The sequence below is a fragment of the Carcharhinus amblyrhynchos genome, chromosome 9 (genome assembly GCF_965287045.1).
Source record: "Carcharhinus amblyrhynchos chromosome 9, sCarAmb.v2.hapA, whole genome shotgun sequence".
Classification (NCBI taxonomy): Eukaryota; Metazoa; Chordata; class Chondrichthyes; order Carcharhiniformes; family Carcharhinidae; genus Carcharhinus; species Carcharhinus amblyrhynchos.
The window spans coordinates 33,907,201-33,922,637 of NC_137332.1; the positions used below are offsets into that span (position 1 = coordinate 33,907,201).

The following is a 15,437-nucleotide window of genomic DNA, read 5'->3' on the forward strand; positions in this document are numbered from 1 at the left end:
ACTCGCTAGAGTTTAGAAGAATGAGGGGAGATCTCATTGAGACGTATAAGATGATGAATGGGATGGATAGGATAGAGGTGGAGAGACTCTTCCTGCTCAAAAAAGACAGTAGGACTAGGGGGCACAGCCTCAAGATAAAGGGGAGGCGGTTTAGAACGGAGTTGAGGAGGAACTTCTTCACTCAAAGGGTGGTGAATCTCTGGAATTCTCTGCCCGTTGAAGTGGTGGAGGCTGCCTCGCTAAATATTTTTAAGAAGCGGGTTGATGGGTTCTTGATAAGAGAGGGGATTAAGGGTTATGGGGAGAGGGCGGGAAAGTGGAACTGAGCCACGACAGATCAGCCATGATCTTATTGAATGGCGGGGCAGGCTCGAAGGGCTAGATGGCCTACTCCTGCTCCTATTTCTTATGTTCTTATGTACAGGGCATTGGTGAGACCTGGGGTACTGTTATAGAATCGGAGTGTGGCAACTGAAGTTAAAAGTTAAAATTTATTTATTCGTCACAAGAAGGTTTACGTTAACACTGCAATGAAGTTACTGTGAAAGGCCCCTAGTCGCCACACTCTGGCGACTGTTTGGGTATATTGAGGGAGAATTTAGCATAATCAATGCATTTAACCTGCACATTTTTAGACTCTGGGGCGAAACCAGAGCACATGGAGGAAACCCATATAGACACGGGGAGAACGTGCAAACTCCACACAGACAGTGACCCAAGCTGGGATTTGAACCCAAGTGCCTTGTGCTGTGAGACAGCAGTGCTAACCAGTGTGCCACTGGCTGAGGGATTTTGACAGTCACTTAATTACAGTGTTAATGTAAGCCTACTTGAGACACTGAAAAATAAATTTTCCAAGCTAAACTAGAAAAGAGCAATAAGAGATGTGGCCTTATTGAAATTCTGAGGGGGCTTGGACAGGGTAGATGCTGAAAGGATGTTTCCTCTTGTGGATCTCAGACCAGAGAATAAACAAGAGAAAAATACAGCAGCTGCTGCAAATCTGAAATAAAAACAGGAAGCACTGGAATAATCTGGCAGCGCCCCTAGAGAGAAAAACCGAGTTAATGTTTCAAGTTCAATATGACTCTTCAGAACTGGAACTAAACCTCGGGGCACCATTTCCAAATGAAGTCTCTCCCACTTAAAATGGCGATGAAGAGAAATTTCTTCTGAGGGTCATTAGTCATTGGAACTCTCTTCCACAGAGAACAGTGGAGGCTGGGTCATGAATATATGTTAGGTTGAATTAGATAGATTTTTGGTCAAAAGGGGAGGTATGGTTTATGGGGGCAGGCTGGAAAGTGGGGCGAAGGCCATGATCAGATCAGACATGTTATTTAAAGGTAGAGCAGGCTTGAAGGACTAAGTAGTTTTATTTTTCCTGCTCTTTTGACAAGGAGGCAGAAACGTAAGAGTGGAAGATTTGCGGCAGGAATTTGAGCTTGGACAAGAGTGTGCAGGATCACTGGAGATTAAATTAAAGGAGGAAGGTGATCATAAATGTTGATGAAGAGTTTACTTGATTTTTATATATCACACATATGCTATGAAGACATGTGATAGAGGGTTGTTAGCTTTGTTGTTCTCTGCACTAATTTTCATCTTTTCTGGACCAGGTAAACACTTGCTACCACTTTCTAGCAGCAGTGGACCATTGACATGTCAAGTGTCTGGAGAATCCTCCAACTTGGTGCGAATGAGAAATCAAAATTTAGGGCAGTCAGCTCCTTCTCTCACTGCTGGCATGGTAAGTCCGGATTACTTTGAAAGTCACATTGAAAAATAACGCAATTGTTAAAGGAATGCAACTCTGTGTTTTAGGTTTTTTTCTTGTCGTTAGAAACAAAATAATTCCAATTTCAGATTTTTGGATCTGCGATTTGGTGTGATATCTAGATTTGAAAATGTTTATTTTTGGTGACTTATATTGGGCATCGACTGATATAGATGTAATCCACTTGAATAAGAGCATGAGTTGCATTAATATTCTTGGGCATTACATTGTTTGACCAATCAATGGCATTTTCAGTGGTTATGTTAGTATCCAGATTGAGTCAGAGAAACTGCTGTATTTAGTAATTAAGTAACTAAATACTTCAGGATAAAACCCTGCTGGTTGTTTCCCTCATCTTAAATTGAGAACATGGAATGAGGGATTAAGAATCAGAATCTCCAACTGATTTATGTGCAAATTATCTGGAATATGAATTGTTTACTAACTATAGGGAAGAATGTTCTGACATTTACTGCTATGTTACTTCTATTCTGGAAAACGAGCACAAGGAAATAATTAAGCTTGCTTATGTATGCATCAAAATGTCAACCTTTTAAGGTTTTAACCTAAATGCCTTCTCAGAGAGGAAAAATGAAATACATTTTCAAGCTGGCAAATTGTGCAGACCTGTGGATGAAAATGTTCAGTAAAATTATCAAGTTTCAAAGGGCCTTTTGGTGAAGATTCACATACATAATTGCCTCTTCCAAAAGCAAGAAAGGGGAAAAATTTTAGACCTGATTTGGTGAAAACAGTCCAAAGCAAAACATCTGAAGTTAGTTTACATAAGAATTAACAAATATTTTGGTTTGTCATGATTTATTTGCAATGCAACATCAAGAGTATATGAAAAGCCAGAGAAAAGTATTTGCAATGATTAAAAGATGATATAACAAAAAATACTGCTCAGTTTGCCAAACAAAAGTAATCTTTGGAACAAAAATAAGGAAAAACAATTTGACACGTAAAAAGTAGTCTCACCACAACCTTAAATAAACTTGTTATGCACATTTTAAGTGGCCAGTATCTGGGATGTGGCAAAAAATAAAACTCCCCAGTTGTCTTGATGTTCTGGCACAATCACTCCATTTATATTATGGATATATTAGGAGCAGTTGCTAGATTTCGTGGCAGCAAAGGCTTAGAAATGTCTCTCTAATGTCAATTTGGCTAGAAATTTTCTCCCATGTTACTAGATGATGTTCCAGACTGGTCTGAATGGAAGACCTGCCAGAATCAAGATGTTCAGTGTAACACAACTACAGTTGGTGATAGTAATTTAGCCTTGTTACATCAGGCATCCGTCAGCGAGAAGAAGCCGTATCCAAAGAGAGCTTTGGTGACATTGATGTTAAATGGCTTACACAGCATGGGTTATCTCTGATGTGGGTAGCCTAAAATGTCCTTGGATGTCTAATCTCCCCATCCCTCCATCACCCTGCAGGGCAACATGAGAGCTTACTACTTAAATAGAGGCCTGACCAATCCCTGTCCACTGCTATCTTTTTCTGCCTGGTTGAATATGTTCTCATTGTTCACTTCTTCCAAAGCTTTGAGGATTCTGAGGCATGACAGTAGACAATTAATATAGGCACAGATTATAAACAGGTGTAACAACAATATAACCGTTTATAGTTACTTCAATATATGTATTATTTTCTTGTGGTAAAATACAAATAGAAAATAATTGCAAATTACTTGTCAAGTTTCCCTTTTTGGGATTTGGTTCGTACTGCATTTATCACATGCTGAGTTATTACAGAAGTTATACTGATATGACCCAGCACGTTTAAGTGCCATGTGAGCCAAATCCCAAAAAGGGAAACTTGACAAGTGATCACAGCTATTTTCGATTTGTATTTTACCACTTGAAAATATGTATACTAAAGTCAGGAACCACACATTTTTGTTGCACTTAAATGTTAAATTATAACTTTTATGAACAAAATAAAAGAATGCTTAAACACACAAGATTACATTTACACAGTTAAAATTAGTCTCACAGTACATTCCTCCAAAAGAATCTTACTAGGTTAGGCTCTCATATAAACAACCCTTTAGGCAACAGTCCTTTTAGGTACTTAATCTACAAAGTCTCAGTGATATTCCCACAAGGCAAAACCCATTGTTGATGAAGGGGAAGTTTTCAAGGGCTTCTCTTTATCCCACTTGGCTGTGGAAATTCAAAACTTCAATCCAAAACACCACTTTCTGGAACAACCCAGACGCTTCTCTGGGATGGCTGCAGGCTGCTCACTTCACCTCTTCACAGTTCTTTCCTAGCACAGAGCATTCTCTTCAGAAGATCTTCCATGGCCATACCCAACACAGCTCCCCGAATTTTCTTTAAATATGTTATCCCTTCTTTGATCTATTTCCATTGTCCTTACTTTTTATGAAATTTACCTTGCCCAGGATGTAAAATATTTTGTTTCCCCTATGGCCACCACTTTTGGGTAAAAGAAATTTGAATAATTTTACCTTACTTATTTATAACCTTTTCCCAGCTGTAAGTTTGTTTTTAATTTGCCTTGAAATTTAACAGTTGAACATAAAAAAATCTTTATCTCCTAATGCAAATTTCTATCCATGTCTTATTTCTGTCCATATCAAGAGCAGCACACTTGTTTCAAATTCTTCTCTGACCCTTCTATATTCGGCCTTGTTCTTACTTTTGTTATCAACTTGACATTTGCCTTCAGCATACTTTTTTTCTTCTTTATTGTAAACTTTATTTAATTTATCATCCAGGCAGCTTGAGATTTGCTCGACTTATTTTTTTCCCCTTAATGGGAATTTACCTTGATTGTACCTGACTATCTGTTGTTTAATGATAGCAGATTGTTCAGCTTTTTTAACTTCCTTTATGGGATGTAGATGTCACTTGCAAGATCAACATTTGTTAGTCAACACATGTTGATCTTGCAAGTTGAACTGATTTAGTTCAATCAATCACCCTTGGTTGAACTAAATCATTCACATTGCTGAGTTCCTGGAATTGCATGTCACCCATGCCTGCTAAGGATGACAGATTTCTTTCCAAAGGACATTGGGCTTTTACAACAATCTATGATAGTTGTCATGGTAATCACCACTGAGATTCACTGATACATCTTCCAGATTTATTCAAGTTCCACCAGTTGCCATGGTGAAATTTGAATCCTAGAGCATGAGCCTAGTGCCGTTAATGGGAGAGATGTTGATGCCATGGTGTAGACTTGCTTGTCAACCTTTGATCCCAATTTATTTGGATGTGGGCTAAATAATTTGGGATCAAAGGTCGGCAGGCAGGACGATACCACAGCATTGCCATCTCTCCCATTACATTTATTACATCACTGAAGTTGATTTTCCCCAGTTAACTGTTCTTACTTTAAATTACTCTTGATTCTTTTCCATTGCCAATCTAAACTTTATGATACAATGATTAGTTACCCTAAATGTTCCCTTACTGACACTTGATCCACTTGGCCTGCCTCATTCCTAAGAACTCAATCTTGCAATGCCTCCTTTCTCATTGGACTGGAAGCATTGCTGTGGAAAATCTTCCTGAATACTCCAGGAACTCTTGCCCCTTTTTGCCCTTTACATGACTACTATTCCAATCTATATTTGGATCATTAAAATCCCCTATTAAAACTGCTTCACGATGCTTGCACTTCTGTACTTCCGTTGCATGTTTGTTCCTTTACATCTTCCTTTGTTTCTTAGCTTTACCCAAATAGATTATGTCCTTGATACGTCTGGGATATCCTCTCTCCAGTATTACCATACTCTGTTTAATCACCACTGATACCCCTCCCCCTTTCTTCATTTCCATCTTTCTTTAGCACCTTTTATCCAGGAATACTTAAATACCTGCCTGTTTTTGAACTGGTTCACCATTATCACCGCAATTAACATTTCCATGTGGCTATCTGCATCTGCAACTTGCCAATCTTATTGACTGCACTGTGTGCATTTACTTATATGTGCTGTAACTCTAATTTAAACTGTATTATGTAACTCACCTAATAACTTACTATTTTCATATCTGGTGCTATTTGTCTCTTTCAGTATTTTGTGCACCATGGTTTTCAAGATCAAGGACACAGACCAGACTCATTACTGATAGTTCAATGCTGCCACCTATATCACCACCTGGTTCTTACACCCTGTCAAGTTAGTTTAAGTCCTTCTGAATAGCAAATCTAGCAAAGGAATTATTCCAGGCTCTGTTTAAGCACAACCTGTCCGGACCGTACAGTGCTTCATCTCCCCAAAACTGATCCCAAAGTCCCAGGAATTTAAAAGTTCTGCACATCTTTCTGGCCATGCATTAACCTGCTTTATCCTCCTGTTTGTAAAGTGATTTGCTCGTGATACTGGGAATAATCTGTAGACAACCTTTTTTGAGGTCCTGGTTGCTAATTTCCTACTCAGCTCTCTTATGTTCTGACTACAGGACCTGTTTTCTACTTTTGGTGTTGGCAGTTGATCAAATTTTATGTTGTCTTATGGCACATGGGGCTATTTGGCTGATCAAATCCATGCTAGCTCTCTGTTGTGCAATCTAGTCAGTGCCATTTCTCCTGCCCTAAGAAGAGAGACCAATGTGTAGAATTTTGATATGTTTTATTACAATTAAATCTGGTGAAAAAAATGACAAAAAGAAACAAAGCAGTATAATGCAGCTTGGCAGGGGACCTTTGAACCACCTCTGTGGAAGGGTGAAGATTGGTAATTAGATTAGTGTTAGACCAATGAAGCATTGTGCCTTTGAGACTCCAAGGTCATATCTGATTAATGTATTTATTTGGATTTGAGGAACTTTTTGATTTACTTTAAGGGATAACATGATTAAAACTGAAAAGAAACTGCCACCTTGTGGTTATATACTGTTGGACAGGAAAATAAGGAATTGTCGATTTACCAAAGGGGTAACTGAAGTGTATTCAATATAAACTGAAGTTTATTCAGTATAAACTTGCCATTATGATGTTTTCAGCCACATTGTCACATTTTCCGAAAGATCCATAGTAAAATGACCTGGGAATCTCGATAAAATTGTTGAACGGATAATAACGTAAGCTGCTGAATATGTTTTTAATTGCGGAAACTAATGCTAAGTAATTAAGTTTCACTAGGTTAAATAACTACTAGTCAGTGGCCCCAAAATGTAATTAAGATTTGTTTTAATGCCAGGAAACCTACTTTTAAAGTTTTACTATGGTCACTTGTGTTAAATTGGAGGCAAAATGATTGCACAAAATGTTAGCTACCAATGCAAGCTAATGATTATATTTTTGATTGTGGATTTATGGAATGTGAAATAATCAAAATTTTACTGTTTTGTATCCTAGAAACTTAAACAAAAATAATTTTTAAACTTTTTATTTCCTTCAAAAATGTTTGTAAGTTTTAATTATTATGTTAGTTCAATTCAAAAATGTGCCTTCAGGCTTGCTAACTTTTTTCTAATGTTCTCTATGTTGTTTTGGGGTTATTATCATAATTTAAAAACATCTGTATTTATCTTGTGGCAGACTCCTACCGTCAATGGTTTTGGTGAGGAAGTGGTAGTTGAAAAATGCAAATTTGGGAGAGTCGCAGTATACACATGAATGCAATTTGTTGCAAATGGTTTACATGTCTCATGTTTCTAAGTTTTATATAAGTATTTGGGTGGGGTAGTAAAAATTGCAAACAAATTCAACTTGTGGAAGGGAGAGGAGAGGTGAATTATTAGATGAAACTGGAAGTCTTTTTGCTTTGCCCTTGTTTGAAATAAAGATAAGTAACAATAATAACATGAATTTTGATTGAGTTAAGAATGTTTATTCATAAACAACTTCAAGGAGACATTGAGAGCACAGTAAGAAGGTTGGAAGATAGAGAATAGGATGATGACTGCCTCAAGATTCAGCTGCTGCCTGTTGTCTTCCTTTGTCTTTCTTTGACCTTTCTATCACTTCCTGTTCTGCTCTTTCTTGGTGAGAACTGGCAGTGTTGATAAGTGTAGGAAGATAATGACACAAGTGATAGGTATTGGTGGGAAAGACAAAACAAGTTGGAGAGTTGAGATCAGAGGAGATCAAAGTTTTTGGCAAGCAATTGTCTACTTCTAATCTAGAGTATTTTACTCATTTTCTTTTTGCTGCCCTGGCTCACAACTGACAGACCCTGGTCCCTGCTTCATTCGAACTGTGTAAAGTAATTTATTCTAGGCATTGTGTTTCTAATGGGCTGACTCATTTACCCGCCTTGGTTGTATTCAGTTTTAAAAATTTAAGCAATCGCAAGTGGTGCCAAATAGTTGTAAGTTTCTCAGCTCGAGTTTTGTTTTGTAGAATTGAAGGATAACCTGCAAGAGAAAATATCCCTGTGGTTTGCGTCAGAGTTCTGGTTGTGCTCTTATACTGAACTTAAAAACTTAAAATCTTAGCATCTGTGTAAAAGAAAAGACTTTGTACCTACACATGGGCTATTGTATTAATGCAACCTGAAATCACTTTGTATCCGGCATAAATCTCGGTCCCTCTTTTGAAAATGGTGTGATTTCAGAAGAATCAATATTGACATAGAAATTTTGATTTATTTTCAACCTAGTCTAGGCAGTGGCCTAGTCCAATGGCATTGGGTGAACTGGTTAGTAGGAAGGTGGCAGCATTGAGCTTTCAGTAATGAGTCTGGCCTGTGTTCTCTAATCTTGAAGGCAGCTATGGGATATCTGATATGCTACCATAAAGGATGAACCATTTGGTGGTACTATATTGCAGTGACCACAAACATCACTCAATATAAATGTTCTGGGAGGAGCTCCTATTAGACGTTAAGTTTGCTATGAATGCATCCTGTCTTAGTGATGCATAAAACCTTGAAGAATAAAACCCAAATTCAATTCAGTTGAGTTGTGTGTTACCTTGTGAAACTTTATTTCCAGAGAAGTACAAAAATATGGAAACTTTGTCTGCCTAGCACAGGGCTTCCTCCCCACATCAGCCTATGCCCCCACACCAGGGGTCGTGAGCTTTACAGCAGAAATAACTGCTGTGGAACAAGTGGACTGAATGTTAACAACTGTGAGGCCCCTTTTAAATGCTCACTTTTTAAAAAATGTGTGTGTTGCCTAAATGGCTGATGCCCAAGGCTTGATTCCTGCTCAAATAAAAATCGTTAAAAAGGTAAGATTTTAAAAATACTTGAAGATTAAAATCTGTGTCGCCTATTCTCACTAGCCCCTCAACCCCCTTATTCTCTCTGTCCTGTGGGCGAGCCACAACAGCTTTGAAAGTCTGAAATGGAGCCACAGTGAGAAATAGTTTAGGAAACACTGGCTCAGCAGTTTGGTGAGAGGAGTTTTTGTAAAATGACTTTGTAAATATGCAAAAGGGATTAAAAGAAATATTCAGGAAAATGGGCCAGCTATAAAATGGCTGAAGAACTTCACTTGACTTTGGTTTTTTGCAAATTGTCACTTCAAGCAAACTGTACTTTGCATTACCTGGGTGGCTCACCTTTGTATTTTTTACCTGAAACTAGAGGAAGAAAGATGTATATAATTGGCTTCAGCTAATCCCTTAATTCAGAATTCTCCTTGTTTTGGGTGCCAAGATCAGCTTTAATGGACTTCCTTTGCAGTTTCAGAATCTGTGCAATACCAATCCTACATCATCTATTTTAAACAAGTGGCTGTGTATTAATTGTTTACTTGTCCTCTGTTGCCTGTCTGTCTTGCATTTTAATTTATTATCCTGTTCACATGCTCACATTTTTGTCCTTGGTCTACTGCAGTGTTGTAGTGAAGCTCATTGCAAGCTCAAGCAACAGGAAGTCACTTTCTAATTAGGCACTTTGCAACCTCTAGAAGTTTTATCGTCTGCTTTAATCAAAACCTGTAATTTTTTTTTCTCTCTCCATTTTCCCTGTGTGGTTGAGTTTAGCAGCTTCCATCTTATGTGATTCTTAAACTTGTGTGATTAACCCTTTCAGTCTCCTCATTGGGTCATCATCCAAAATGATGTTGACAACACCTCTCCAAATCTTTCGGATAGCCTATCATCCAGATGTCAGGTGGTATCCTAAACTATCTTACTATAAAGTTCAGCTTCTGACTTCCACCTTCTTCCTTTCTATAGGGTGCCATAAAGTGCATAATAGGATGTGAATGTTGTCCTGTTACTTTTACACTACAGGCAACACACAATGGTTGCCCACAGGAATAATAGTCTCATGGCAATTGTCATCCCTACCCAAGTGACTTCCCACCAGTTAGGCAGTTTCCTGCTGTTCCTGGAACAAATGCGTTCGACCAAAGGTGTATCCCTGTTTGAATCTGGTGGCACAGTAAAAAGTCTGACAACACCAGGTTAAAGTCCAACCGATTTATTTGATAGTAAACTCACTAGCTTTCGAGGTTTCCCTCTTCTTCAGGTGAATGGAGAGTTCTGGCCTCAGACAGAGCATATAAAGCACAGACAGTTTACAGATTACTGATTAGAATTCGAATCTTTACACCTAACCTACTGTTCAAGCCCTAAAGTGGCCGACAATGTGAGTGGAAGGAGCACTGATCACAGGGTAAAGAGATGTGTATTGTCTCTGGACAGTACAGTAAGTGAGGTTTTGCAAACCCAGGCAAGTCACGGGGGTTACAGATAGTGCGACATGAACCCAAGATCCCTGTTGAGATCTGAGATCTGGTGGCAGACAGGGAAGCCAGGTTCACCTGTATTCATCCACTATGGGCCTATTCTTTGGAATGCCTGACATATAATTGAGCAATTTCTGTAGCCCTCTGCATGGCTTGTCAGATTGCCGTTCCTGGGATTTCATCAGTTTACAACGAGTTGTCCTTCCAAGCACAAAACAAGTAACCTGAAGTGTTTCCAGACAAGTGGAATTCGCCCACAGTCAGTGAATCTGTGACATGCAGACAAAAACTGTGATTACTTTCACAAAATAAACTGAGATTATCTCTGCCTCTGGTGTGACTATGCACCTCTGGACGGGGCCCACACTTCAAGTGCCTCCTTCAATTGCATAATATCAATGGTTACCTTACTGTTGTTTTGTAGAGGCTTTCAGGTCCAACAAGCACAGCTTATATAACACTCTGATTCTGAGCAGCATTCCACAGTGCTCATATATGCCAGGCCCTCGTTCTGGGTTATATACTTTTTAGACCTAGTCTCCTTTCTCTGTCCCCAGCAATTTAAAATCTGTGCAAGCTTGATGCTGAAATAGGGCACATCAGAGCTATCTCGTTGGGTAACAGCTACCTTGGATATGATTGCTTGTTATATTTTGTGCACACTTCTCAATGGGCACATGGCAGCTGTCCAGTTTATCTCAGATTCTCTTTGATAGGTAAGGTGCCTCAAAATATGAGGAACTGGTGAAGCTAGCCACTTCACACTGCTCTTATGCAATAAAAATACAAGTGCAACTCCACACTAACATGGTGCTGCTGTCACATGAAAAAAATGTTCTGCCTACCACATAAATGAGCAATGTGGTTTGTGAATTCCAGTGATGGTGTGATAGCTGGTATGTCAGCCGTAAGTCCCAGTGCCTGGTGAATCAGCTGTTTGTAACTGGCAATGCACTTACCGTACACAATTAGCCCCAGCTTGCAAAGCAAAGAACGAGCTGTCCAACATTAGATGTGATTTCATGTTTGGACAATACCTACTAAACAATCCTGATTGTGCTAAGATTTGTACTAGCAACCAGTTTAACATTCAGTTGGGCACTCAGTGTGTGCTAGAAGCTACATGTATTGCTGCGCAGGACCATGTCCTCGCAAACACAGTACGACCAGTCATTGCGCCTTTTTCAACGAAACCAAACTTTGGGAATAAATGTTCCCTCATCCATGGCAACACCTCTGCAAATCAGAGTCCACTTGCAACTAATCTTCAGTTTTTTCTCATGCAGGATAAATTGTTCTCTGAGCAATTTGGTATTTCTGTTTCTGACCTGATGAGCGTAAGACAGCTTTGACATGTCTCTATTTATTTCCAGCAATAAGATCTGTATGACCAAGCGACAAGTTGTATGATGCATTTAAATGTAAAATGTTTCCAGGCTCACAATGTAAGAACATAAGAACATAAGAAATAGGAGCAGGAGTAGGCCATCTAGCCCTTCGAGCCTGCCCCGCCATTCAATAAGATCATGGCTGATCTGTCACTGCTCAGTTCCACTTTCCTGCCCTCTCCCCATAACCCTTAATCCCCTCTCTTATCAAAAACCCATCAACCCGCGTCTTAAAAATATTTAGCGAGGTAGCCTCCACCACTTCAACGGGCAGAGAATTCCAGAGATTCAGCACCCTTTGAGTGAAGAAGTTCCTCCTCAACTCCGTTCTAAACCGCCCCCCTTTTATCTAAACCGCCCCCCTTGTACCGTTGCTCCGTTCATGAACTCCTTCAGCAACATGCTCTTCAGCTTGGGGCTCAAGTACAACTGATATGTTACTCCTTGAGTTGTGTTTTTGTTCATTTGTTTTCAGTATTCTCTCTCTCTTCCCCCACCTGCTGACTCATTGCCAGACTTTTATCTGTTGGCCTGTGCACGTTCCCTCCTGGTCTCTTTCTCTGACTCAAGTAGGCACACTGCCGCAGCTTTTACCTGTTCGTCTCTGGCGCAATTTTCTCTCAGGCTTGCTGTCTGCTACCCACTGCATCCCTTTTCCCTGTGAATCTCTGGCTGTCTCCCCCATTGTCTTCCTGTTTGTCATTGTGGGCCTCCAAAGCTGTTTCCCTCAGGCACTCACCCTCTCTAGCCAACATTCCGTCTCTGCTTTTACCTGTTGGTCTCAGGCACTGTTTTCTCTTGAATTGCTTTTTTTGTTAGCAAAATGTAGGTTACAGACAGGAGTGATTTTAGTTTGCAAGTTTGTAGACAGTATTAGTAAGCTGAATATTATTTGTTCATTCCTGTGTTACTCGAATTTCCATAGAACACCGAACATCATTAAAATATTTTAACGAATTGCAAACACTCCTTTGTGTGATTATTATGGAGTTTGACATAAAAAAACCAGCTAGGATTTTAGCTGTGCTGTTGTGCAGAGATGTCAGCAAAGTGTGTAGCACAGGGAGATGGCAGTAAGAAGAGGAGAAAACACTTGACTTTATACAACAAAGGAGTAATTTTTTGTACACTCTGCACAGTTGTTCATTGCCTTGCATCAGGTGATTATACATCATGTAAGCTAACTGAAAAAGACAATTTGTTTAACTGTGTTAAATACAGGAAAAGGTAGGGGAGGAATGAAGTGAAAATTGTCGCTTCGTAATTTTGCCTCAGGTTTTCTTGTCAAATCCACTGTGTTGCTCTCAAACCTGAAATGCTGTGCTGCGTAAATGTAGTGCCTGAGTGCATCTGGGGTCATGATATTTGTCAACTATTTTCAAATCAGGCTGAGCCCATATCTTCAGGACACCTTGTGAAAATGATTTTTGTTTTGTCTTGATCATATCTTGTGAAATATGAGGTATTAGCAGCGAAGTTCTAGATATGACTGAAGGGACTAGAATTTATTGGCTTCTTATGCATGCCATCAAGATACAGATCATGTCAGAACTCTGAGAAAGGTCCAATCCACATTGTGGCATTTCGTAGAATCCCTACAGTGCAGAAGGAGGCGATTTGGCCCATTGACAAGAATCCCACCCAGGCCTTATCCCCATAACCCCATGTGTTTACCCTTCTAATCCCCTTGACACTAAGGGGCAATTTAGCATGACTGATCAACCTGTGAATTTGGGGAGGAAACTAGAACACCCGGAGGAAACCCACACATGCGGGGAGAACGTGCAAACTCCACACAGACCCAGACAGATTCCCAAACTGTAATTGAACCTGGGTCCGAGCCAGCACAGCTAACCACTGTGCCACTGTTTGTGGAAAAAAAAATTCCAATTGGAGATTATTGTCTATAAATCCAGGAGCAGGTAACCTTTTTATATTCAATGACTATCTGGCTCTCTTCTGTCTTACTTTCTGTCTGTATGCCTTTACTCCTCTCCCACCCTGCGCTAGTGAACAGTGAATCATTGTTGATGCTGAGTGCTTAAACACAATGTGTCAGGACTCCAAGCAGAAAGTGCATTCATGGATGGTTTTTCACCATGTTTTCTTCTCGTGATTCAGCTGTTTCCACTTATGCAGTCTATTTTGTATAACATCAGAGCTACTTGTATCTATTTTATTGCTTTCCAAAAAATTACTTACCAGCTATAAAAAAATCATCAGGGCTCATTTTATCAAAACTTTAACTACTGAGCTTGTTCAGTTTAGCTATGGCTTCATAATCACATCAAACTATTTTTAAGAAGAACTTTGGCATCAGAACCTTGTCATACCATTTGCTATTTCAGACAGCTGAGTACACACGTGCCTTATGAAGTTAGGTTGAGGGAGCTGGGACTCTTTTCCCTGGAGAGACGAAGGTTGAGAGGCGACCTGATAGAAGTTTACAAAATGTTGAGAGGAATAGATAGGGTGGACTCTCAGAGGCTATTTCCCCGGGTTGAAATGGTTGCTACGAGAGGACACAGATTTAAGGTGCAAGGAGGGAAGTTCAGAAGTGATGTTAGGGGTAAGTTTTTCACTCAGAGGGTGGTGAGTGAATGGAATCGGCTGCCGTCAGTGGTGGTGGAGGCGAACTCGCTGGGGTCTTTTAAAAGACTTCTGGATGAGTATATGGGGTTTAATGAGATTGAGGGTTATAGATAGGTCTGTAGGTTGGTAGGTGTTGATGTGATCGGCGCAACTCGTGGGCCGAAGGGCCTGTTTGTGCTGTAGTGTTCTATGTTCTATTATTCCCCAAGAATAATGTCCTACTTGGGCTTGTTGCTTTCCAAACCTCATCCTCTATCATCGTTTCTAAAATAATAGAGTAGCTAAACTTAATCTGCTAGCTAAACTCGCACCTGGAATGGGTGGGTTGCCTCGTGAGGAAAGATTAGACAAATTAGGCTTCTATTCACCAGAGTTTAGAAAATTAAGAGGCGATTTGATTGAAACATACAAGATCCTGAGGGTCCTTTACAGTTGGATTTGGAGAGGATGTTTCCTTTTGTGGGAGAATCTAGAACTAGGAGTCACTGTTGAAAATTAAGAGTTTGCTCTAAGACAGAAATGAGAAATATTTTCTCTGGGAGGGTCGTCAGCCTTTGAAATTCTTCTTCAAGAGGCGTTGGAAACAGTACTCAAATATTTTTAAGGCAGAGGTAGATAGATTATTGATCAGCAAGGCATAGAAAGGTAGCAGGGAATGTGGAGTTGAGGTTATAATCAGGTCTTCCATGATGATATTAAGTCTTATTTACCTGTTAGTCTTTGATTTTAATTTACCTAGCGCAGATCTGTTCTCACCTCACTGAACTTGACTCTCCTCCAATTTGGTATTTTGACTTTAGACTGATTCTTGTTTTCTTTTTTTTTCTCTCTCTCCCTCCCCCCGACCCTTTGTCTCTCTCTCTCTCTCTCCCTCTTTCTCTCTCTCTCTCTCTCTCTCTCTCCCCTCTTTGTCTGTCTGTCTCTCTCCCCTGTCTGTCTGTCTGTCTCTCTCTCTCCCCCCTCTTTGTGTGTGTGTCTCTCTCTCTCTCTCTCTCTCCCCTCTTTGTCTCTGCCTCTGTCTGTCTCTCTCTCTCTCTCTGTTCCCTCT

The 15,437-nt window shown here is 39.8% G+C and overlaps 1 protein-coding gene across 4 annotated transcripts in view; it reads left to right on the plus strand.

Moving 5' to 3' along the window:
- The window catches only part of mast2 (microtubule associated serine/threonine kinase 2), a 405,638-nt gene that overhangs the window by 44,164 nt on the left and 346,037 nt on the right, over nt 1–15,437 (plus strand). For all 4 annotated transcript variants that reach the window (XM_080195426.1, XM_080195427.1, XM_080195428.1 and 1 more), the window contains exon 3: nt 1,620–1,750. In XM_080195426.1, the coding sequence (XP_080051552.1) occupies nt 1,620–1,750 (131 nt within the window). The remainder of the gene's footprint in view (nt 1–1,619; nt 1,751–15,437) is intronic.